This window comes from Lonchura striata, chromosome 6, assembly GCF_050655825.1.
Source record: "Lonchura striata isolate lonStrDom1 chromosome 6, ASM5065582v1, whole genome shotgun sequence".
Classification (NCBI taxonomy): Eukaryota; Metazoa; Chordata; class Aves; order Passeriformes; family Estrildidae; genus Lonchura; species Lonchura striata.
Genome location: NC_140708.1, coordinates 3497991 through 3524559, shown reverse-complemented (window position 1 = coordinate 3524559; position 26569 = coordinate 3497991). Strand labels below are relative to the sequence as shown.

The window sequence follows — 26569 nt, the reverse complement described above, 5'->3', positions numbered from 1 at the left end:
TTGCTGCTTTTAGCCCTTTGTTCCTTCCATCCAGTCCACAGCAAGGCTGTTCTGCCCATCTCACTTCTCTTCCAGGGGGAAAGCACATCCAGACCCTAAAAGGAGCTGCAATGCCCTGCTCCCATCTCCTGCCCTGCCGAAGAGGCAGCTCCTCTGCAGCAGCAGCTGAACCCCTTCCAGTGGCGAAGGCATGGGGCCATTTGCCAGCTGCCACAGCAGTGCACCTTGGCCAGGACAGCCTTTTCCTGGACTATGGATATCCAGGGATTGGGACTGTGACAGCCAAAGGCCTGGGGGCAGGGACCCTGCCTTGAATTTTTCTAACTTCTGGCTTTGCCTCTGTGTTTTCACCTGTGGTTCAGCCCTCAAAGCTTGAACACATTTATCTCAAATGTCATGCTGGAAACTTGTGATTTAACAGGCCCAGGAACTCAGGAAGGGAAACAAATATTTCAGTCCAGCCTTGGAACATGAGGTTAGACACATTAAACCACCTCCATTTGGCACAAAGCAGCCTGATGCCAGTGTTTAAGTCTGGCTCTTGAGATACCAGGGGGAAGAGCTGAAGATAAATGAGACATTTGCAGAAACAGCAACGGGAAACAGCCCTTAGTGCAGAGGTAATGCTAGCCAATGTGGGGTGGGGGAGGAAGCTTCTGTGCCAGTTAGCAAATTCTGGGATACTGGAACTCTTGAGAGTTTGCTCTTCCAGACCCTTCCTTTTTAAGGCGAAAAAGCTCTGTCTCTCTCACCGAGTACAATATAAAATGAAACATAAGATAATGACTGTAAATAGCACAAAACAGAATTGCCTGACAAAAGTAATGGAGAACAGTATTAATATGTAAGATATGTTCATTTTCTGCCCTGTGATATAATTCTCTCTAGTTAAAGCCATTTTTGGAAAAAGAGCAAACTGGCATGGTAAGGTGCAAGCCTATTGCTGTGCAGTGCTTGTAAGTGAAGTATCAGCTTATCTGCATAAATGAATGCAATTACTGTCAATCTACATACTGCAAATGTTACCCCATTATTTTGTGCCTGAAGAGGCACCAGTTTAATTAATAGAAGGAAATGTCCATTTGCTATTTATTCACTTCTAACAAAGACTTAGTGAGTCCTCACCATTTGGACTTGTGCAGCTTAGAACCTGGCAATGCAAGTACTCACAATATTGGATGGGCCTATGAAAGACTAAATAGCGAGCAAGGAATTTTTCATGAATGAAAACAATAAAACTGCAACGAATGGAGACCTAGAAGGTGATGATCCACATCTCTTCCTCCCTTTTTCTGCACAAGACCCCCTCTAAACTCCGTAACGAGGAACTGAATAGAAAGAAAGAACCGGAGCTTGGGGATGGACAGTGAGAAAAGGCAGACTACAAGTGTGTGTAGCCTGAAGTCCAAAAGCCACTAAACAAGGACAGCAGTGAGAAGAGCTGCCAGCTGGGAGCTCCACAAAGCATCCCAGCTGTCCCAGGGAAAGTGGCCTCATTAACCTCCACTGATGCTACAGCCAGGTATGAACTGTAGGAAAACACCCCAGGAGGGGGGTGTGGAATGAGCACTGCTGCAGGGCAGACATGGGCACAGAGCACACACATCAAAAACAGCTGAAGAGGACTGAGTTGTGTTTATGGATTTCAACAGTTTTGCATATGCATAATGGTCTTTGTTGTCATGCTGACAGCCAGCAGCACCTCCTCCAGTGCAGACCAGCATGTAGGTGAGAACAGTTTCCTGCTGACAGGGACACAGCTGCCCTTGTGCCATGGCACTGTCACCCACTGCTCCACGGTACTATCCACAGCCTGGAACACCAGTTTAGGGCTCCTTTCGTTTAGGGTTCCTTGATCTACCACAGCATCATCCAGAACTGGCAAGACAGCAACTGTGGCTGCTCTGTTTCAAGAAGACAGTGCTTTCTTTTGCAGATCTGCAAACACCTGACGCTACATCCTCTGCTTTTCATCCCTCTCACTTGGTCCTAAGGCTTCAAGGGAGGCTGGTTTGGATTATTTTTTTAATGAACTCCTGCTCTTGTGAGAAGGAACTTTCCTTGAAGGTGATTCAAACCCAAGATCCTTGTGCACAGTTCTAATGATTGGAGAAAGGAGCTGTGGGGTGAATGTAAGAGCCATCTCAAAACAGTGATTTTATGTGTGGATTCCACCAGCTGGTACTCAGGGTGGATTTGTTACTGTGGAAGATGGTACTGACCCATCTGAACGTGGAAATGTGTCATTTCTCACAGGAGAGGAGCTTCTCCCCTCAACTTTTGTGCTGCCTGTCCCAGTGAGAGCCAATGCCAGCCAGAGGAGGGGAGGATGCCCAAGGACCAGGGAGGTCATTCCTGCACAATACCTACACGGTTGCAGGGGTGGGGCAAACAATGGAGAAACCTGTGAGTACGATTATTTCCTAATGCTCTTTCTGGCAGATTTCTTTTCCTGTAGCAGATCTTCACTAACCAGATGATGGATTCAGTTTCAGGTATTTGGAGACTCAATTTTTTTTACTTAATGCACAATAAAACCTTTACTATCTGCAAGGGCTTGCTGTCTCCTTTTCTGATTCTCATTCAGACAAGATCAGGACTAGGTAGAATACAAAATATAATTAAATTCCCCCTACAGTTCCAATTCCTGTATTTTCTAATGGAGTTCTGATATTATTTTCTGGGGAGGGAGAAGGTGGGAAGGGGGAGAAGAACCCCTCTCCTGCCTCATACATAACTTGGGTTTGTCACTTCTTTCAAGGCCAGCTAACCTAGGAATGTGATCAATTTCTAAAGCCCCCACATGCACTTTCAAAACTGGAACTTGCTCCAGCTTTTAAGAAAAGCAATTCAATAACCAGCCATTTTATACCACTACTACATTTCTCTCCCTCTCGACTGAGCAACTTATCAACATAAATCCCACTATTCTTCTAAAACTGAAGCAATTAAAGCATATAGAGTTAAATTAATACAAAAGGCCATCACTGGTTGGTTGGGCTGCACTTTCAGATAACCACAATTTTAACTGCAGGGGGGCAGAAGAGCACAGTCAGTCATGAATGACCTTCCCTTCCCACAGCAGAGACCAGGAAAACTTTTTTTCAATTTTCTTGAAATTTTTCATAACCACTGACACCAACCGTGTCTCCACTGTCTTTAAAAGACCTGGGGTGAGAACACAGGTCTCGTTTGACACTGGCTAGCAATTTAACTCTTTTCTATGTAGCACCCATATTATTAAAAAAAAAAAAAAAAAAAGGAACACAGTAATTATCGGGGCATTTTCAAAGATTATACAAGAGAGTAGCAACCTTGCAGCATCTCACGTTGATTTCACAGAACACCCGCAAAGCCATTCAGGCCTCTAAGTACAATTCTTCATTTCCACTGGCTCCCAAAGGAAACGCTGTGTGTGCTGAGCTAGCAGGGCAATGAGCATTGGCCTGAGCAGCTACAGGCCTGGGGCGACAGCGACGTCCACGGCTGCTTTGTGCCAGAGGCAGCTGGGACAGGAAAACACGTGGGAATGTATGAGTAGGAAGCTGATTGGACGGGAGGACATGTGGAATGTATGAGTAGGAAGCTGATTGGACGGGAGGACATGTGGAATGTATGAGTAGGAAGCTGATTGGACGGGAGGACATGTGGAATGTATGAGTAGGAAGCTGATTGGACAGGAGGACACATGGAATGTATGAGTAGAAAGCTGATTGGATGGGAGGACACATGGAATGTATGAGTAGAAAGCTGATTGGATGGGAGGACACATGGAATGTATGAGTAGGAAGCTGATTGGACAGGAGGACATGTGGTAATGTGTGAGTAGGAAGCTGATTGGACAGGAGGACATGTGGAATGTATGAGTAGGAAGCTGACTGGATGGGAGGACACATGGAATGTATGAGTAGGATGCAGTGGTATGTCTTTAATTAGATATTTGTTCAATATCTGTTCCCTCCCCCATCCCTAATCTCCTCCTCTCCCCAGTTGTCAATCCTCCCTTTCCCTGCCCCTTTCCCTGGAACCTTCCCTGTCATTCCTCCTAGCTCCCTTTCCTGCTTCCAGAGCATTCCCTGTCTGTTTAGTGAGACACGAAACCCTATTGGTTATTTTGGGTTATTCCACTCCCCTGTTTCCCCTGATAGGTTTGTGATATGTTAGTTCTGCCCTAAACTCCTCCCCTGCTGTTCCCTCATTGGTTGCTGTTCCTACACCCGTCTCCCTGAATTCTTGTATAAAACCTCTGCTCCCGCTCCCGAGGGGGTCTTGGGGCTCACTGAATAAAACCATCCTGTTCACCCCCAAGTCCCGTGTCGCCTCCGTCTGTTCCCGCGCCACCAACTGGGACAGCAGAGCTTCACAGGGGGAGCGGCCGCCCGTTCTCTTCCCTCACCGCCCAGCACGGCACGGCTCGGGGAATCGCGCCACGATACAACAGCAGGAAGCTGATTGGACGGGAGGAATGTGGAATGCATGAGTAGGAAGCTGATTGGACGGGAGGAATGTGGAATGCATGAGTAGGAAGCTGATTGGACGGGAGGAATGTGGAATGCATGAGTAGGAAGCTGATTGGACGGGAGGAATGTGGAATGTATGAGTAGGAAGCTGATTGGACGGGAGGAATGTGGAATGCATGAGTAGGCAGCTGATTGGACGGGAGGAATGTGGAATGTATGAGTAGGAAGCTGATTGGACGGGAGGAATGTGGACAGCAGCATGGCAGCTGGGCCAGCCAATGGGTGTGCTTCCTCTGTTGAGTTCTGTTACTCCGGGTTTGGTTTCAGTTACGTCAGGCTAAAGTTAAAGGTATAAAAAGGGGCCCATTTCTACAATAAAGGGATCTCCTTCCGATGCATAAGGGGATCCGTGTAGCTTTGTTCCCACTGCTACAAACACACAGTTGGCTTTCTCAAGTTTCTGGATGCATACAGGACAAGTTCTCACCCTCCTGCCTTGAAGCAGGCTTAGGATCTATAGTCATCTCTTTGGGATTATCAATCAAGTTAAATTTGGGGTTTTATTTTTAGAGTTTAAAATTTTTGCACCAGACAGATTATGCACGGTTGACAGGAGTTACACAACATAAAAGGTAAAGACAACAATGTGAGTATTCTGCAGCAGGAAGCAGAAACAGCAAGAACCAAACTTGGTTCAAATATTTGGCTTTACTGTAACCCACACTGGTCACAGAAGTGCTTGTGAATAGAAACAGGTAAGGAAGAGAAACTGTTAATGTGCAGCGCAAGTGAAAACACGCACTGGCTTCAGAAATTGTATATTCAATTAAAATTAACTGTATGTTCCAGAGGTTCAAATATGGTGTCTCAATTACCATTTAAATTAGCCAGCACAAGTATCCTATAGAAATGAGTGTTTCAAATCTCACCTCAGCAACAAAGGCTCATTTCTGATTATTTACAAACCACATCAAATCTAAGAATAGTTTTAGTGAAACATAAATAGGGATAGGTAGGCCTAGAGAGAGACAGAAATAGGTACGTACAGATATTGATGGGTAAAGACAGGAATAGACAGGCACAGGGAGAGGCAAAGGTAGAGACAGGTACAGAGATCTTGACACAGGTAGAGGCAGCTCTAGAGCAAGGTGTGGGTATAGACAGGGGCAGATAGGCTGACAGAAATGGACAGAGAGGTGCTGACAAATTTTGTCACGCAGAGGTAGATACTGACTATCTAGATAAAAGACATTTTTGACAGGGAGAGGTAGTGACAGGTACACAGACGCTGACAGATAGAGACAGGTACAGATAGATCCTGACAGATTCTCTAAGATTTTAGCCAATTCTGTTAGATTTTGGCAGATTCTTACACTTTTTGACACAAATTCTCTTGCATTCTGGTGGGTTCTGACAGAGATATTGGCAGTGGTGGAGACAGATCTTTGACAGAGATTTTGTCATATATTGATTGGTACAGAGAGGGAGATATATATATAAACAGAGAGTGACAAGGACTGACAGGTGGAGCAAGTATAGATGGATAGACATGTATAGCTGACTAGCAATACATATAGATATATAGGTAGAGATGTGTATAAACAGAGAGGTGGAGATATAGATACATATAGACAAACAGGTTTAGACAGGGAGAGCTAAATATTGACAGGTATAGATAGGTACAGACAGATGGAGGGACATAGAGACAGGTATCACTGGGTGTAGACAGGTATAGATACATACAGACAGATACAGGTCAGGATACACAGAGGTAGATGAACACAGATAGCCAGGGACACGTACAGGCACAGACAGGGGAACAGGTGGGGAGAGAGAGACAGAGAGAGCGAGCATTCCAAACTATGGGAATGGAAGTTCCTTTGAACATACTGCAAAGCATGTAAGTGGTAGGAATGTGCCCAGTGTCATAGGTGGTTTTGGTGCTGTCTGCCAGATTTATACCTCGAAATCACAATCCTATGGACTCCAGGTAGTAACACGTCACACATGGGAATGTGAAGGCATTTTATGGATGGTTATGCTGAGGCCAAGTGCATAAAAGATTCATAAAATCACAAAATGTCTTTTCCATGGCTAATGATACTTGGCTGTAAGGGAGCAAGTAACTCTTAAAGCAAATTAAAGCAAAGTCAATAAATTCACTCAGGAATCACGTCACCTTGCTCTTCCTGTTATTTATTTCTGTTGACCTGTAGAATGTCCTGCAACATTTTTTTCTGGCCTTGAACTTCACTCCTGGACTGTTTTTATTGTATTCAGACACACACGAGCATATTCCACATGTGTAAGCTAATGCACCTTACAGTTCTTCAAACCAAACTACTTCAGAATAACAGTGATAATGTGCTGTGAGAATTTAAAAAGGTGATTGTTATTTCTTTAAAGCTATAAGTTGTATGCATCACGGTCAGAGATTCTTGCTGTTAAGTGGGTATTAGAAAAGAAAACAGGCTTTGGAGTGACAGTGGAACATGCTGCAAGCACAGGAAAGCCCAACTCAAATGGAACACCACGTTTGACTAACAGAGTACTTGATGCTATTTTTCTACTTACTGCAGACATGATGAGCTCTCCACCGAGATTCTGGATTTCTGCTTTAACCTGGCTGCAGATCTTGAGCTGATGGGAGTATAGCTTGATCTGTTCCAGGTAAGCTAGTAAATCCTGTTTGCACGACTGGTCTGGGCACTGAAAAGAACAATAAATAAAGCACTTCAGTAACTGCTGATTCAAAATGATGTCTCAGGATCACGTTGAAACTTCACTGAGGAGTATTCCAGTTGCAGACTACTGGAGCCTTGCTCCAGATACACTGCACTTGTATCAGGCTGCAAGGTTCATTCCTCTTGGGAAGCTTTTTAAAGCTATAGTTGGAAGCCCAGATGAAGCCTAAGATTCCCCATATGCACTCTGTATTTAGTGTATGGAGTTACTTCCAGTCCTTAGATGATCTCTAAGAAAGTACCTCTATTAACAGTGATGAGGGTAATCCAAACAGATTTTGTGGGCTATGTAACCATACATGCAGAGACATATTAACATCTATATATTATGCTTTATCTTGTAACGTGATCTATGGGGTTTTTTGTGTTCCATCCAGGCTGTATTGAACTCAATCTGCACATCTTCTCTAACTGTGACAACAGCAAAAGTAGAATGTCTTATGGAAAAGTCACAATAAAAATTGTCAATATTTTTAACAATGCAGATTTCTATTATAGAAATAAAAATAGGATTGCTGTAACCTGATTTTTTCCCAAAATACATGGAGTACTTGGAGAGCAATGTTGCTCTGTGGGTACCAGGCCAGTGATGAAAGGCTGGGTATGAATTTGTTCTAAGGCTGACTCTCATTGCTCTGGCAGAATAAAGGGATCTTAAAGGGGAATGGTGAGCCCCTTGTGTGCTCCCACAGCTGGAAAGAGTATGAGTGATAAATAAGTACGAGATCCCTGCAGGTTTGCAGACATGGTGCTGGCCCGGCTGTGGTACACACATGATAAATACAGCCCCTTCCTTCTGACAGCTTTGTATCTCTGCTCAGCTTTGCATACTGAAAAAGCAAAGATACATCCCCACCAACTGCACACTGTCAACAATCACCTGTGGTTTTTTAAAATTGTGGTTAGTGAATTTAAATCCAAAACCCACCAGGAACCAGAAAAAGCACCCATTCTACTTAACTCCAAAAATATTTCAGCTCCTGGCTTTGCTGAAGCAACAGTACATGTTCAAAGGGCTGGTGTAACAATGATGTTTTTCATGGCTATGCAATAGTAGCAAGTTAACAGTAAACAAGGTCAGAGTGTACAATTTTAAATTAATTAATATGACTTAACATCAGTCCTTACCTCATGTTCTGCTACATTCATTATTGTTTCCTGTATTTGGTCACAGGTTACAACAAAACCAGAACATTTCCTTGAAATATTATCTTTCTATGTGATGGAAAATGCCCTAAAATATATTTTTATTTCTTCCTTATTAAGCACTGCTTTAAGGACTGTCCAAAGCAGTATTTATATAATAGTATCTCAGTGTTTAGAAAGCTGGGATACTGTTTATCTAATTTAATTAATAAAAAATTATACTTCAAGTAAAGTACAATACAATTCCTTAGAGCATCAGAACTCATAATACCAAGATGGTGTGTATTCCTGGAATGACATTCTTTCTTCATAATTTTTTTCCTTCCTTAGTTACACTTTGATTTTATCCCTCTGGCCAGAAAAATTATAGAGAAAGGTGTATAGGGTGCCAGTATAGTTCCTTATCCACTTCAAACAGTGACAAGTCCAATTACAGAAGTTCAGAGACAAAAATTATTATTATATAGTACTCTTTTATATTCTAGTGTCAGGCCAGTCACAGGTATGTCTCCCTTACACAGCAGTACAGAGGAAATGTGTACCATTTTAGGAGTGTACAGACAATACACATCAAAGGTGAGGAAATTGCGCTCATGAACAAGACCTTGAGGTTCTGTGGAAACACTCTCAGTGCCAAAAGCATTCAAAAAAGCAAGTGCAGGGCATTGGATAAGAAGATTCTCCTGAAATGTAATTATGCTACTGTACAAGGCTGTGCCATATCCACAGCTTCACTACCTGAGAAGATACAGTGCATCCTTGTCCTGCACCAGTCACACCAAGGCCCAGACAGAAGGAGGATTCTGTGCTGAATTCTGGTATTCTTCCTCCACTACAAACCCCAGGGGTCATTAAAAGTGACTCCCAGGAGCACAAAAAAGGAAATGGTTTTTAATGTGGGGTTGTTAAATTGCAGAAATCTTTGTTACAGAATGGTTATATTAATTTTTTACATAAGTAAAAGAAATTACTGGACAAACAAATGGGAAAGTATCAAGGAGTATCTCCCATGTCAAGTGTATCAGAAATATGTTTGGTGATGTAAATTCTGGCATGGCTGCTGGAGGCTGGGAGCACCATGGAAGTCAGGCCACGCTCTCCTGAGCTGTGTCAGTACCCAGAGTTACCTCCTGGCAGCACAGGATCCGTGCCTGAGCTCTGGCCGCAGCACTGCAGCAGAGGGGCGGGCTGGCCAGGACCCCGCTCACACAGCAGGCAGGGTCTGCACTGCTCTCACCAGCAACAAGCACTGCAGAAAATTAAACCTCATGCCTTGTAGCGTGTCAGATCAGCCATCAGCAGACGTTTGGAACAAATGCACTGCAGGGAGGACACTGCATAAGGAATCATCTACCTGTTGCTCAGAAGCAGCTGGTAGAAGCAGCATTTGCTCACCAAACAGAAGGACAATCAATAAATTCTGAGTTTCATCATCCCACAGACAATTGATAGTTATTAGTTTACTGCTGCACATTCCTGACTGGAGAGCCCATCAGATTCTGCGAGGTTTTTCCCCACACATCCTGCAGGCTGTTGCTAACAAGGGCTTTCTGTTAAGAGCAGCATCAGAAGTGACCTGCATCCCAAAGATGCAGGGGTATTTCACCTGATAGAATATCCACCCGAACATCAAAAAAACCCTGAGAAATTAAAATAATGCAGTGACTAAAACCAGACTGAAAGCAGCATTCACCATCCAAGAGAAAAAGCCAGAGGCACAGCAGTTGCACAGGGGGTGTGAATGAACAATCACAGGAGCTTCTGACCACAGACCATTCTGGGTTTGCTTTGTTCTCACTTCATCTGCTTGCTAAAAAAAGACCAAAGCATTTCTCTATAGAATCCAAATCTGTCTTTATGGAGATCTATATTGGGTATAATCACCCACCACCTACTATAAATGTATGCTGTGCACATTCAGGAGGGAGCTTTGCTGCTCCACCAATGGGGTTCTGTCACCCAAAGGGATTATTTGAACAGTGCTTTCCTGACCACTGTAATTAGCTCTGACAAATAGCATTCTGAATGACCCAGCCAGGGCCTGCCTGACTGGGAACCTAATGGGAGGCTCTTAATACAGACCTCACTCTCCAGCATATTTCATCAACCCAGGGTGAGGTACTCACTGCCTTCATTATCTTAGGGCTTCCAGGTCACATTAAGTAGCAAAAATCTTCTTACAGAAGGAACAAAGAACAAAAATCTTCTGACAAAAGGGAACGTCTCCTGATAACGAATTTATAATGCACTTGTGATTCATTTGTATAGGTTGCTGCCAATGCTGTAACCCTTGTTACTCTGAGCCATCCTAGAAGTGCATGTGACTGTGGACTGAAATAGCTGAGTGCTGCTAATTGTACCACACTCTATGCCTTCCCTGCAAACACAGCAACAGGGAGGTATAAAAATCATACAAATCCTTCTTCTTCACATAATAGAAATGCTACAGAATTTAGTTGTTAGTAAAAGGCAACATGTGAAATACTCCACTAAAAAGTGCAAATGCTGCTCAGGAAGGCACTGCTGGCACTCATGGTCTACTCTGAGTACCAAATTCCTGAAGGGCTTACTCAGTTTGGCCCAAATTCAGAGAACAGTTATTTGGTAGCCCAGAGGAATGTAAAGTTTATTTTATTTTAAGACCCCAGGAGTGCAGGGCATAGGAGACCTGGCAAAATAACAGCTGAGAAAAGGAATTTGAAAATACCTTCAAGATTAAAGAAAACCACCACAATGAGAAAAGAGCTTTTGCAGTTGAAGAATAACTTTGCACAACCAAAAAAACCTTTTAAAGCTTCTTTTAACAGAAGTTAAAAGCTCTCTAGCCATGCAAGGAATGAGAGGATCATACTGTCTGTAACAGGAGGAATAAAGCAAGATTCTCTTTACTAAATTTGACACCTATCTAGCAATATTTGCAATTGTGTTCACCATAACTGGAAGAACTGCCTTGGTTCATCTTTTGTGTTTGGATTTCTCTGGTTTTAATACATGCAATGTAATGTAAAACTTCATCTAAAATCCAAGCAACACATGTAAGTAAGGAGTGTCCTTCAGATGCACAGAACATATCCCAGGGGTCAGGTGGCTCCCAGGTGCCAGCTGTGTGCAAGCTCTGAGCAAGGACAAAGGCAAGGAGTTGGAGTCAACTCAGTAAACGGGTTACAATAACCTGAATTATGTCACATTTCCCAGCAGCTCTGAGGGGACACATGAATTATCACCACTAGTAGTTCATGAATACTTTCTCCCCACACTGATTTGCTCATGTTTCTAGTCTGGAATCATTTTACTAATACAGCTGAAATCTTTCTTTCATAGAAGAAATATTTTAGTGAGAGTGGATTCTCTGTCCTAAATCCAGCAGGAATTTACGACCTTTATTCATCTTTGGCTTTTCTATCTCATCGTTTTCTGCAGTGTATCAGTGACAGGTTTGAATTTTAATCTGTAATAGATAAAATCTTGAAAACAGCTGTATTCCAGTGCTGGAAGAAAGTGAGTTAAGATCCAGAATGGGGAATCCAGACATTTTACCTATTTTATCCACAAATCTGATCACAACTGTATAGATGCAAAATAGAAATTCTTTGTTATCTGGAATTCAGAGAGACACATGACAACCACTAACAGACTGGTTAGCAACAGACTGGTGTTGCTTCCTAGATGGTAGGAAATCAAGCACAGAATGAAAATAAAGAGTGAAGAGGAAAGAGAGACTGTCCTGCGGTGCCCTGGACCTGAAAGGCAGCCACAAAGGAAGAGATGCTTCAGGGGTGCTCAAATGCCACTGCAGATCCCCTGAGTTACCCTGCTCCTGGCTGGGCTCTTCTTGGTGGGAGGTTGAGCCATCTGATGATCTAAAAATCCAACAGCAATACAGCATACCTTCCAGCTCTAACACTTGGCTTTTCATGGTGATAAGAGTTACTTAAAATAACTATAAATAAAAATTAATTGCAAAACCAAAAATCACCTTCAAGTTGCAGATTTGCAGAGGCCAAAACAGCCAGTGTTAGGGGTGGGGGGCAGAGAAGGAAGGTACAGCAAAAAGCATCGATTCTGTAACTCTGCAGAGGGTGGAGAACAAACCATTCTGGAGCCACAGATGTCTGTCCTTCCTAAGATGGTGCTGAGACCAAGCACCTGCCCAGAGCAGCAGAGCTCTGTGCCAGTGCTCCATCCTGCATTCCCACAGCTCACCTGGAGCAGCTGCATTGCTGCTGAGTAATTCACCCAGGTCAATCAGGAGAGGACGAACCTGCACCCTGCACTGCTGCCTGCACAGCTGGTCTGGCTTTGCCTGGCACACAGCTCATGCTCTCCACAGTGGCTGGCCTCATGCTCTGCTGGATTAAGAATGGGAAGGAAGGTGGCACAAAAGGCCCTTTCAGTGTCCCACCCTCTGCCAATGAGTAGAGCACAGGCAGCTGGTGGGAAGCATGGCCAGGACAGGTGACGTGAACTGGCCAAAGGCTCTTCCATACCAATTCCATGGAGTACCATGGCCAGTATGGGGAACTCACCTGGAAGGGGCTGATTGCTGTTCAGGGACAGGCTGGGCATTGGTCAGCACATGCTGGGGAATTGTGCTAGGCATCACTTTTTTCTCTCTGGTCTCAGTCCTTTCTCCCTCTCTCTCTTTCAGCATCAATATTAGTACTACTACTACTATATTTTAAAGTACTGAACTTTTTATGACAACCCATTAGGTTTCCTTTTTTTCCAGTTCCAGGAGTAGGTGACTGAGCAGCTGCATTGTACTCAGTTGCCACCCAGGGTTAAACCAGGACAACAGCTTTTTATACAACTATTTATATACTAACATATACCTTAATATGTTAATAAAAATTATATATATATAAGCACAGCCATGAATATATATATATATTAAATATGTATCTGTATACATATGTATGTATACATATTCATATATACTGTATGTCTAAAATGTTGCAATCATAGCTTAAGGGAGCTCACAAATATTCACATACATGTACAATACATGCGCAGGTGGAAGCGCGTGCCTAGACACGTGTGATGTATGTACATATCTATGTGTATGTCTAAGATGCTGCAATCATAGCCTAAAGAGCTCACAAATATTCACACACATGTACAATGCATGCACAGGTGGAAGCGTGTGCCTAGACGCGTCTGATGCATGTACCCATCCATTCCAGAGTGTACAGAACAGAGCCCTGACACACACGGAGAGGAGCATGCAGGCAGAGGCTCAGACAGGATCTGTGTCACAGGCAGTCCTGTGACCCTGGGAGGTGCTGGGCTGAGCAGGGCAGGGTTCCTGCAGTGGAGACTCGCCTGGTCAGCGATGAGCCGTGCCAGGACGTCCATGCGCGAGCCCGACTCCGAGATCACCTTGGCGGCGTTGATGACATCGGACGTGTGCTTCAGTGGGCCTCTTCCCCTTCAGAGGAAGCACAGACATTCAGAGTAAATCACAGCTCTTTGTTTAATTTAGTTGCTCTGCAAACTAGGTGCAAAACAACTCAATTAAACAAAGCAATAACCCATACGCAAGCGACAGCAGTTAAATCCCCCCACAACTGTTTTCACATCCCACAGATTTGTATTGTTTGACATCAAGAGGATGCAGAAGCACCATAAGGATGTTACAGTTTCTTCATATTGAAAGTACAACCCGTGCCATATCCCGATTTTAAGAAATTTCTTGGGTAGTTTGCTATTCCCAGAGTTATATGAAATTCCTTTCTATTCCATGAATTTTCCAGTAATATGTTCCAAGGAAGTTCTGCTCAGTGTATTCTGAGAATCATTATGGATATCTGGTCAGAAAAACAGCGGTGTTGGTTTAGTTGGGGTTTCCAAAAATTTAATCGGTGCACCCACGTACAAACAGAGATGTATGAACAGGGCTGCAAATCAGCTTACACATGCCACTCAGAACACAGATCTGCCATACTGGAATAATACTTCCCTAACAATTACAGAATTTCTGCAGAATTTCAGTCTAGGAAAACAGCCAAATTCTTGTGAATAGTCTGCCAAAAAGTCAGACACTTTATGTGTGCCCTCCTCCCAAGCCCAAAAATCTGCTTTAATTACAGGACAATGTTTCTAAGAACTGAGAAATAAAATATGAATACTTAAGGGCCTTATATTTACATTTGTTTGAGCCTCAGCCTCTTTAATCTTGCAACACTTCACCTGAACGAAAATTAATTGTACTTCATGCATGTATAAAGTGAGCAATGTTGCTGAACTGAGCTTTGCCTTCCAACATCTTTGACAGGAATACTTCTAGTTTTACTAAGTATTTCATTTGCAAAGGCCCCAAATCAATTTACAAGTTCTGCACTGGACAAAGGAAGTAGGCAACATGAAAAAAATGAATGTAACTCTTTGCTTAAATGAGAAGACCCTTTTCCTCCAAGTCAGTATGGTTTTATGTGTAAAGAGCATTCCACTAAAAAAACTCATTTAACCTAAAAATATTATAGTATGGACCTGTACCAACATTGCAGTCAGGAAATAACAGTGGTAACAACACAAGATGACAGAAAATGTTTAATCTCTTCTTGATTAATCATATTGCTCAGCAAAGAACTATTAGTTCTTGGAGGAAAGCATACTTTACTAATTACAGTTCTTTATTCTCAACTTTGGAAGCCCACATTTCGAACAACCTAGAATCCAGTATTTTACACATCACTGTTCCACAGAAAGGCACTTTCTTGTTATAGTAAACCTATGTGGTGATAAAAATAATTACAGTGTATGTGGGGAATGAAATGCAAATGCAATCCCCTGTATCTAGGATTAACTACTTGAGCCCTCACCCATATCCTTCATTTGCCTTTCCTGGTCTCTTCCCTTTGAATCCTTAGGCCCAATTCTTTTGTGTGCCTACTGACCCTTCCCTCCATTCTGGGCCACTGGTTCACTGTTAATTGCACTGCAGCAGTTCCAGAGGCTTGTCAGGCACCCACAGCACATCCTTTAGCTGCTCCACAAACTACCAGCAGCCCAGGACTGTCCTGGCAAGGTCCAACCCAGGACCAGCCATACAATACCAAAGGTGAACACAACCCAGGGTTAAAATAGCCAGCAAAGGAGATGGCACGAACAGTTCAAGCCATTTCTGCTTAGGTAGTTCTTGTACCTGCAGCAGCTCTGCTGACTTTTGAAGCTGGCTTGGAGGGTAAAGTTCTCCAATTAAAGTAGCAGTTTCCTTGTACCCTTGGAGAATGAAACAATTCCACCCAAAAAAATTACTTCAGACAAATGAAAATGAAGTATTACTTTTCACCACAGACATGGCCACCCTCAGAGCCACTAAAGGAGCACTCAGCAATGACTGCTCTGGAGACTTGTGCCCCACAGGGCACCTAATGCACCAATGGTTCAAGTTCTCTAAAGCCCCTAAGAAATATGGGGTGCAATGCCTCTGAGCTTTCAGCCACAGCTCAGTCTTGAAATAAAAGTTAAATACCTAGGAATGCCTCAGCCTTGTGTTAAAATGTGCTGAAACTCCAGCAAATTAAGATACAGGCACAAAGAAAGCTCCTTTGCTACACAACCAAGAACCATCTGTGCTCCCTTTTTTACCTTCATGTAAAATCCAGAGCCTTTGACATAAAGCACGGGTATAGCATATGCTCTACCCTTAGCTGCCTTAGGATATAGCATAATAAGCCATTAGTCCCAGTTGATGATGCTGGGAAATTTTGAGTACTTTAAAAAGAATACATGGGAAACAACACTGGATCTGCTGAATCACTGGCCAAATGGAAGAAACTGAGAGAAAAATCAAAAAACCCTGAACAGGATGCTAGTTCAACTGCAAACACTATATTTGGATGTAAGTAATCTACTGCTTAGAGAGTCCCTATAGCATTTCTGTACAAAGCCAGAGGGGTTGTTTCAGCCATCAGTCTGAACAGGAGCCCCTGAGGCAGAGCTGCTGTGAGAACAGCAGACAGCACACCAAGGTACACACACGGGTAATATCCTACACAAAGCTTTCCTGCAGCTTTCCCTCTTTTGGTAAGGCTGCAGCTCTGTGAGGGTTTCCATGAAGGAAGCTTGAACACGGTGGGAAGCTGTGCAAAAAGGATGATTACATGTCATAAACGTAAGGAGACACAGACGGGTTTACCCCACAACAGCCTGGAACTTGGAGTGGGGCAAAGGAGGAACGACCAGCCAGAGAGGCTGTGGGACACACGGAGAGCCCTTGTGGGGCTCCAGGGCTGTGGTGGGTCGGGAGGAGGTTCAGAGCTTCCCTCTGGAGAAGCAGGCTCAGAGAGGCTCGGAGCGGAGCCGCGTTGGGGTCATGGCACCATTGCCAATGGCGAGAGAGGCCAGCACCTGCTCTGAGGGTGGGATCATGCCATCCTCTGCTGAGGGCTCTGCAGTCCTGGGATTTTATTGCTGGAAATTCAACAAAGGAGTTCCATGGGTTTTGGTGAGTAACTACCAGGTTCAATGCGTGTTGCCTTCAAATGATACCAGTGCAGCTGTGCACTTTGTGAATTCCCACTTCACCTGATTTAGCACAAAATCAGTAGATTCAGAACGCCACTAACTCAGATTAACTTCCTGAATCCAGATGTTAGAGACACATAAAGTCCATTAAATCATCAAGGTTGTTTTCCCGAGCCACTGCACAGCTTCCTACCAGTTTTATATGCACTTGCACTTCTTTCTGGTAAGTTTGAAGTATGAAAAAACACTTTGCTTGAAAGGCAATGTTTCCCTGAGCTATCCATCTCACTCTCTGGAATGCTTTTCCAGATATTTAGGTCTTTCTCTGTATCACTGTAACAGCATCCCTTTCCTCCTACAGACCTCCCTGATCCTCCTCCACTTCATTCTGAAGCATCCCAAATCATGGTGGATAGCGCAGACCTGCGTGCAATAGCTCATGCACCTACAGCTGTTCAAAAAACTAATCCAAAAAACCTTTTCACCCAAATACCATCTGCTGGTCAACAACATCACAAAATTTCTCCATTTCTCACCTCTTCCCCTAAAGAAATTCTAATTTCTCTGCTATGAAAATTATAATATTTTAAAAAATCTTTTTCAAGTCAGCTTTCATCTTACTGTTCCTTTCCTGCTGCCAGTCTCTAATGTTTAACGCCAAACTCCACCTCACACACGCATTTACTGACATTCGTCCCCAGTAATTTCATTGAGTTCATAACCTACAACAGCAGACCCTGGATTCATTGCATGAAAGATCTAATACATCTATTTTCCTCACACCTCACTATTTCCAAGAAAAAAGCCTTACAAGTTGAGCAAGCTGATAACAAAGACAAGACACGAAGTACTATACTTACAAGTAATTATATCTCCCCAAGGTAGTGATGGATTGTTACTAGAGCTCAAATAAACTACTCTATCCAACAACAAAACTGGAAGTAGGCCATAAATAACACAGAGAGACATCCAGCTAAGTCTAATAAGAAAGAAAATGGATTATGTACAAAGAAAGCCATTTGGAGTATCTCCACAAAGGTATAGGAGAAAAAACCCCAATATTTCATCTCAATGTTTCTTGAAAGGTACAATCACAAGAGGAAAGAAGTTGGACTGTGTTAATTAGTACAACACCAAGGGTTTTCATTAATTGTGAAAGAGAGCCTAAAGCCTCTCAAATTTCATCGTTCTTGCTCCAAGCCAGGACAAACCAAGAGCAACTCCATCCCTGTCTGCCTAAACTTAACCACAGCGATCAGCAGACACCAGTATGGGACATTATTATTGTTTTCCTTCTCACTGGAATTTCACTCTGAAAAGCAGTGCTACTCTTAATTCTTACAGTAATGAAAACTTCTACGTCAACTCCAAAATGTTTTTGCCATCACCTTTTCCAGGAAGAGAAATTCTTCTGTCTGCAAGCAAAGCTGGTGGCCTTCCCCTCCACGCTGTGGTTCCCTCAGCAAATCTCCACGCTTGCCCTGCAGCAGAAGCAGCCAGAGGGAGCTGCAGGGAGCAGTGGCTGAGGAACTCCCACCTCACACCCCAACACACGGACACACTTCACAGCACTCCACGGTGTGAGCTGAAAGCTTCTCTGTCAGCTCCAAGTCACGGCCACTCTCTGGCCCTGAGCTCCAGGCTCTGACCATTCTGGTTTACAGCTCAGCAGGTCCTGACAGCTGCCACTTAAACTGCAAGTTTGCCAGGGGCACTGCAGAGGAGGCACAACTACAAACCAATCCTAACCCGGCAACGTCTCTCTCTTGCTGTTCAAACCTGAGCAAATCTGTTCCAAACAGGATCAGGTCTGGCAAACCTGGCCAAAGCCAGGCCAGTGTCCACCTGAGCAGCCCCAGTCTGGACCATCAATTCGGGCTGAAGGAGACCAAGTGCTGGCAAGGGCTCCTTGGAGGTGGGAGTGGACTGGGACATTTCCTGAGGTGAGGAAGGTCAGAGCTCCTATCCAGGTGATGAAAGTGTTACTTCAGGTACACGTTTGTCCTGAGAAAGTGCATTACTTACACTGCTGTGCAATTGTATAAGGTACAGCCATTACTTTACTCACAGGAAGATACTCCTACAAATAATAATTACCTTTTACAGACACTATTGTGGTTAGTTAATTCAGTTGTCACTACATTACAGGGTACCATTTGTACCTCCTGTAGTTCTTCCCCAAACACACACTATCTTCTGCCTCCCACTGCTGCTATGCAAAGTGCTTTAGTACTGGCATGGTAGGAAATCTGGATTCCAGTCTCACAATCTGATCTTTATTCTGTGAGCTGTTCTGAAGTTTGTTTTTTCTTTTATTAACCCAGTGGTTGTGTGCAGTCCTGAGAGCGGGGATAAGGAAGCAAGATTCACACCTCATTACAAAATGCTCTAAACTTACTGAGTCAATAGTTTGCTCCTGCAGATCACTTTGCCTGCCCATCCCAGGTGAATGCGCAGAGTTTTAGATTAAATCTGTGAAGGGCTTGGTGTTCAAGGAGGAAAGATTACACTTTTTAAAATCAGGGCTATAAACAAAAATTCCTTTTATTACACGTGGTTGCACATCTCTATCAGTTACATCTACACAAACAGGAGGCAGCAGAGCTCCTCAGAAAGTCCACACAGGGAAAAGGTAATTGGAGATTATACAGGTGGATCCTAAAGCTGACCTCTGCCAGTTCATTACAGCTGTAGACACAAGAGCAAGAAAGATTTTTGTATCATGCATTTTCTGTCACTGGCTGGGTGTACAGGTTTGAAAATTACAAGAGAAGATCTCTTAATGCTGGTAAAACTAAGTAACTGAATTAAGGCCAAACCCCTACTCGACATTTACAGGTACAATGGCTGAAGCAGGTCTATTCCATAACAAAATTAATGTACTACAAATAGAAGAGTAGTCAGATGAGAAAAGGGCACAGTGAAAATAGCATTCAAAGGCATGAAGTAAACAACCATAAACTCATTGTAATAAATAGTATTTTGTAGGGGAGTAAAGGAATTTAAGCCTTACAAAAATATCTGCTTTCTGTGGACTCAAGAATGGGGCAGTGGAGTTCCAGGCAATGTGAACACAGCATATGTATGTATCTGTCTGTTCTGGAAGTGAAAATTCATTTAATACAGGATTTTCTCTTCCTTGCTGCCCTCCTGCACTGGTAATACATGGGGTCTGCATCTCCCTCCAACAGGAGTAAAACAGAGGAGGTCAAAAAGCACTGGCTTTGACCAGCAAGAGCAAGGTGATACCCACAAACCCAACCTGAATATTTTGTAAAGAAAGTATTTTGTAAAGTAAAAAAGTCTGTAAAGGCTGTTCTGGGTTGGTACCTTTTTGACTGTGCAGAAGTCAGCCCCTGACCTGGTGCCCTTCCAAACCTCTTGGCAGCAATGCCAGCAGAGCAGCTGCCCCAGTTGTCTGTCAGTTCCAAATGGTGTTTGCTGAGGGCAAATAAATCCTATCAATTTGAAATCAAACAAAGAAAAAGCAGGCAGAATGTAACAGGTATGAGTAACAGCCCAGATGATTTTTCAAGCATAAATATTGTCCAACTAATGGAAAACAAACATTTATGGCTTCTGGAAAGATTAGAAGCTGTAAATACCACGTATCTTCAGGCAGGCTCTGAAACCTTCTCCTGTTGCATTTTCATGATCTGCCTAAATAATACATAGAAAATAGATTAAGTCATTGCTGAGGAGATGCCAAACTTGGATGAACACACTGCAAGTGGGACTGGTTATCAAAGGGCCACTGCCACAGCAGAGGGCAGCAACCTGGTTTCTCTGGGATCTGCTTTGGTGTTGGAGCTGCTCACCTCTTTACTCACGGCTTGAGTAAAGGGAAAAAAGAAAATGCTTAATGAACTTACATTTGATACCGATGTTAAAGAAGAAGGCCATATTTGGAATTAAGAATTACCTGAGATAAACTGGAAGAAAAAGAAGATGCAATGTTGGAATCCTGGATGCAAAGAATTTTAAACTTTCTGTGATGAAAGACACAGACTTGCAAGACAGCACTGCATTTGACCTGAGGCTGTGGAGAAGACTTCCAAAATTGATTAATAGCACTGGGATTATGGGTGTTAGAAGTGTGTACTATCACAGGGTGGAAAACTTAGTTTGGGGCTTTAAATCCTATAAATAAATATGAAGCAATATGGAGGTTTTAGGGTGGAGACAGGTTGTACTTCTTCACCTTCTTCCTGGGTTTGAGTTTTGTGATTGGACAGAAAAATCCGCATTGCGAGCTTCGAGAGATCAGTTATTGGGTTAAAATGGAAAATAATCTAGGTGTCATCTCTTAATTGGATAGTTTATTCTTAAAAGATCTTGTTACAAGAGACAGTTGGCCATTTTGTGCCTTGCTAATGAAAGATTGCAGAACTCACAGCTGTGAGGCTGCTTCACTGATAAGAAATAATAAACACCTGAGTCCAAACATGAAACACCATCTCTGTCTTCAATCCCGACCTCGACAGAGGTAGAAAAAACAAGCAGAGAACCCACAATACAATAAAAAAAAGATACCCTCAGGTAGGAAAATCAAACACAGAGATACACATGGATAGTCAGTCCCTACACAACAGGACAGTAAGAGGCACTAAGTTTTAGTGGCTCACAAATCCATCAGGAATTAGCGCTAGCATGCTGCAGAAGTGGTAATGGGAAATACAGACAAATAACAATACAGAGGAGAAATAAACACTTCTCGTCTTTCTTACAGTAATGAGGTCTCTGTAGGAGAATTCCTGGAAAGATGTAAGACTTTGTTTAGGAAAGAGGAGACTGAGTGCCCAACAGAATGGGCAGGTTTGGGTTTGCTTCTATGCTTTAGCTTATTCCAGGAACAGGCACTAAGGCTCCTCCTGGCCAGCAGCAGTCACTGGTGCTGTGCACAGGAGGTTGTGGCACTCACACAGAGCAAGGTCTGGCACCAGTGACATCCTGCCCACTGCCTGGTCCTGTCCAACAGGCACCTGTCCTGTCCCAGGGGCCACCCTGTTCCTGGGAGCTGTACTTCCAGACTCTCCCCTTCTCCAGGGCAGAATGGTAATGCAACTTGGGCTAAAGAAATAGTGAAAATGAAGACCAGTGCAAAAATCCATGGAATTAGTTAAAGGCTTTACACCTCTGTGGCAGTAAAATGGGAACTGAAAATTACTGTTATTTACAGCAATTTTTTAAGATCAATAGAACTTTCTATCAGTCCTATGATTTTTTCTTTTTCTGCTCTACTATCTAGATACTCATTGTTGATCTCACACTGGTAGTTTTCTTATCTGGGTCATCCTTCCCACGCCAAGCCCCCTGTCCTTTCACCAGCTCTACAAAATAAAGCCAAGCTATTATTTAGAAGGCTTTGCTCTACAACGGACCCAGTCATTTGTTTTTGTTTCTCTTACTTGCTGTATTGTGCAATCCAAGACCAAAATACCACTAACAAAAAATTTTCTCTGTGCTTCATACAATACAGAAACAAATTTTTCTAAGACCATCAGTGACTACCAATTTCAATTCTGATGGCCATGTCCAAAATTCTCTGAATCTCACTAAAACCAAGATCACTTGTGGTCTCTGAGGAAAGCCAGAGTGCTGTGGTGATTTCACAAACCACCTGGAAGACCCTGTGGTACATCTGTAGCTTATCTCCAGTGCCACATCCATGTGGCAGAGATTTGTGGGCCACCAAGCAGCAGAGCCCTGCCTCCCCATCCTCCCCAGCTGCTTCCAAGGACATAGTCCCTGGCTCTCCGTCTGCTACAGCCCACACTAGTTCTGCTCCTGACCTCCCCATGCTTTTTCCAGAGCTGGCCATCTCTCACCTGTAACAGACAGCAGGACTGCACCATGACAAACACAATGCCCTTCATCTGTAGCACTACTTGGACAATGTATTTGAGGATACATAAACACAGAAGGAACCTTTTCCTAATGATCCCGAGTTTTCTTCCTCTCTGCTTGGATAAATGAAGTCACAATCCAGCTATTTAAACATGACAAGGAGTATTTCTACACTCTCATACTATTTTGTCAGTTGAATAAACTTCACTAGAGCAATCCAGGCATTGCGAACTTGGCTGCATGGTCAAAGGTGAGCACTGCAAAACAACTATCATTAAAACTATTTCTGGTCCCTAGTTTTAAAAAGCATAAAACCAGAAAGGAATTCCTGTTTCAGAATGCAGTCCCATATAGCAGAGCACTGCTGTACCATACTGATCATATCACTTGTGGAACTGAGAAATCCTGATATAATTCAGAGGGGAAAATGCTGATACTATTTGAGTAGTTGCTGATAATAATGTTACCTATCAGGGATGCCTCACAATTTGGAACTGCCTCTCAAAATAATATGGAAGAGAACACAAAGCAGCAGTCAGGTGGGAACAGAGGAGGGTATGTTAGGAGAGAAGCTGCACCTGCAGCCTGGGAGGCAGAAAAGCAGCTGAAATTCTGACTGTAAGTTGTTAAATCATAATTCTGACAAAACTCATCACAGCAACAGCAGCACGCGGGAAGCAAAGCATCAAACGGGTATGTTTGTACATGTCTGACTGATACACTGAATATTCATGTGTGCAGCAACCAAACACAGCAGTGTCTGGATGTTTGCAAACACTATTTATAGAGATGAAAATCAAAGAATTGTGCCATCCTCCCACACTTACACTTGTGCACACATACAGACAACCTTTCCCTTCACTTCTAGATCTCAAAGTCCAAATCTTCTCTAAGACATTTGCAGTTCTCTTGCAACCATGATGAAATGTGTTAGTGAAAATGTGTAATTTCTGTCCAGTTGAGACCAGCTGCAGGAGACACATATATTAAATAAACAAACAGAAAACCATATAATTAAGTAGTTTCATCTATATATAAAAAATAACATTATCTAATTCTCATTGTGATCTAAAGATAAAAAGTACTTTACAAAGCTCGTTTTTGTTGCTGAACTATTCAATCAGTGGATTTTACACTGAACTAAAAAAAAATAAAAGAATGCCAGAAGTCTGTAGTGACGAAAAAAGTGGAAAGAGGAAGCTGTCCTGCAGCTTGTCTCAGTTGGGTATAAAGTGGACTTTGATGATGCATCTTACCAAAGACTGCAAGAGAATTCCAAACATCCAAAGGTGTCCATCTGTGTGCACAAGTCAAAGTATGGCATGTCCTGGATTTTCAGCTCTGTAAGCACATATAAACATAGAGATACTTCTATGTTTGGTACTAGTTTGTTAAAAAGACATTAAATTATAATAAAAGCAGTGGTTTGTACAAGATAGTGCACCTGGATAAATCTGATTAAGCCATCTACCTTTTAGGCAGATGGCATCCATGAAGCTCAAGTTTAGTTCCAGAGGACATTATTTATAGCTGCAGAATCTGGTTTCCCCAGTTTGCAATTTCCCAGCCACTATTTCCTGTGCCACCTGAAGTGTCTCCCCAAATTCCCTGTGATCTATTCCTCACAGCCATACACAAACACCATTAGTGCAAGGTGAGGGAACACCACAACTTCTCAACTGTTCTGCCACCTCAACCATGCATTAACTGTGTATGCCTCTCACCTCTTTTTACTCTCAGTCTCACTCAGATGCTTCCCCATCTCCTTCTGCTTCCAGATCCAGCTTTTCAAAGGACACTTTCATTTCCAGTCGCTAAGGTCAGCAGACCTTACCAGTCATGGACTTTCATTTGGAAGCCTGTCATTTTAATAGCTATGTTACATACCCACAGTTCCTGTTCCAGTAACTGCAGGAAAAGCCTCTGCTATTTGCCTCGTCAATCTGCATTCTCCCATTTTTTTCTGTCATGAACATAAATTATATGAAGATTTTAACCTCTCTATTACAGGAAACCACCCAAGAGCCTCACAGACTGTTTCAGGAATTTCTGAACTCACAGCAGCAGCGACTGGGTTCTGAACAATTAACATTCAACTTGTAGGCACACATTAGGCTTTGAATGCAGGGGTGTCCTGCACTCTGAGCTGGGCTGGGCAGGGAGGGGACAGTGCCAAGGGCACATCAAGGCTTGTCCTTGCCCAGCAGGCCAGGACTGCCCGTGCTCTGCTGGGCACTGCCAGCCTGGCTGCAGGGGCACTGCCAGCTGTCTCCTGCAAAGCTGGCACAGCAGGCACAGAAGTCTTTGGCTGTGTGCAGGATGTATCAACTGCAGCTGCACACATCTGCATCCTCCCAAAGCACACAAGTGAACTGCAGCCCGGCCAGCTCTAAGGAATCTGCAGAGAGTCCCACCTGCTTCCCACTCCTGTGGGCCAAGTGCTTAACTTTGAACAGGAGTTGTAACCTGCTCTAGAAAAGCCAAGTCTTAAGGGCCTGGAAGGAGAAAAAGTGCCATGGGAGGGGTACTAGTGAGACAAAGTAGGGGTGTGAATGATACAGGGCAAAAATAAAGCAATGCCTCTTAAGTAAGTTAATATTCTCCTCTAAAATCCTCCAGCTATGCTGTAACCTTTAAGAAATGAAAAATTCTCCTTGCTTTTAAAAGTGTATCTTTTCAGTTCTCCAATAACAAGAAGCAAAGATTGTCCTGAATATCATTATTAATGTATTTTCTTAAAAAGAATCCAACCACTACACCCAGACTACTTCCTTATCCTTTCAGAGCATGCCCTGCAGCAAGGCCTGTTCAACAACTTAACAACTCAGTGAATCCCAAAAGGTAGAGTTTATGGCTTTACGACTGCTGTACTATCATTTTTTTAGGATTTTTATTCCTCAATTATGTAATTTTAAAAAATGACATTAATAGCAGACATTCCCTTTTGGAATTTCCCATCAGAGCACAACACTCATGAACTGAGCAGCAAAACTGAGTTACAGGAGCCTGCCCCAGGGTCATGCTCCTGGGGGAAACCACCTCTCTAACCCAGACTTTGGCCTCTCCAGTGCCAGTGTCCTGCCAGTAGCATCCTCAGGTGGATTGTGAGACCTCCCAGGACATCCCTGTGTCCCTCAGCTGTGTTCCCCAGTCTGTGCCAAACCCCTGCACTGCTGGTCAGGAACCAAACTCACAGATTCTCGACTACAGAGAGGCAGCGTGGCTGTCCTCGGCCAGCAGCTTTGCCCTGCACTTATGGCCACTGTCCCAAGGCCATCCTTTGCCTCATGGATGCAAACACCACAAGAGACATTTGTGCAATCAAATTAATGGAGACACATTCTCTGAAACATCAAATTCTCCCAGAGAACAAAGGAGGGATGGAACACATGGTAGGACCTGACCTCACTTGTTTAATGGCATGTATGAATGAGCAGAGAGCACTTTTCCTCAGCCTCAAACAGGTAAACATTGCTGGATATAGACAATGAACTAACACAAAATACATCCATGCAATTTAAAAACATAAGCTACTTGAAGACCATCATGGCAGATGCATGCACATCTGAATTCAGAAAGTCCAAGGCACAGGTTGAAGGTGCCAACTACCCTCTGGACAAGGAGCTGTAAAGAACCCTAATTACATCATCACAAACCCAGATGAAAACACAATGGTGAACTTCACTTACCCATGGCAAAAAATGGATGGTAGCAAAAGAAAACGTAGACATTGAAGGACTGACTTCTAAAGGATTTTTAGATTTTTCATCAGCTAACAAAGAAGACGGTAAACTGATTATCCAAAAATAAAAATTGAAAAATTCCAAATTCAGAGTTCAGAGAGCTCTTTTTCATGAACTCCAGAAAAACAGAAAGACTGCCATGAACAAGAGTCACAGCAGG

General features: G+C 43.2%; 1 protein-coding gene and 1 long non-coding RNA gene across 14 annotated transcripts in view; one reads left to right on the top strand and one right to left on the bottom strand.

Annotated features, from left to right (window-relative positions):
* LOC116183802 (uncharacterized) overlaps positions 1-4308 on the top strand; it is a 55224-nt gene extending 50916 nt beyond the window's left edge. For all 6 annotated transcript variants that reach the window (XR_014956241.1, XR_014956240.1, XR_014956239.1 and 3 more), the window contains one exon: positions 76-4308. This is a non-coding gene — a long non-coding RNA (uncharacterized LOC116183802). The remainder of the gene's footprint in view (positions 1-75) is intronic.
* Positions 1-26569, bottom strand: part of CTNNA3 (catenin alpha 3) — a 426948-nt gene that overhangs the window by 8543 nt on the left and 391836 nt on the right. For 6 of the 8 annotated variants that reach the window (XM_085583117.1, XM_085583119.1, XM_085583115.1 and 3 more), the window contains 2 exons: positions 13673-13778; positions 7035-7169 (listed from right to left, as the gene is read on the bottom strand). In XM_085583117.1, coding sequence (XP_085439243.1) covers positions 7035-7169; positions 13673-13778 — 241 coding nt within the window. The remainder of the gene's footprint in view (positions 1-7034; positions 7170-13672; positions 13779-26569) is intronic. The other 2 variants (XR_014956237.1, XM_085583120.1) reach the window with 1 other exon arrangement.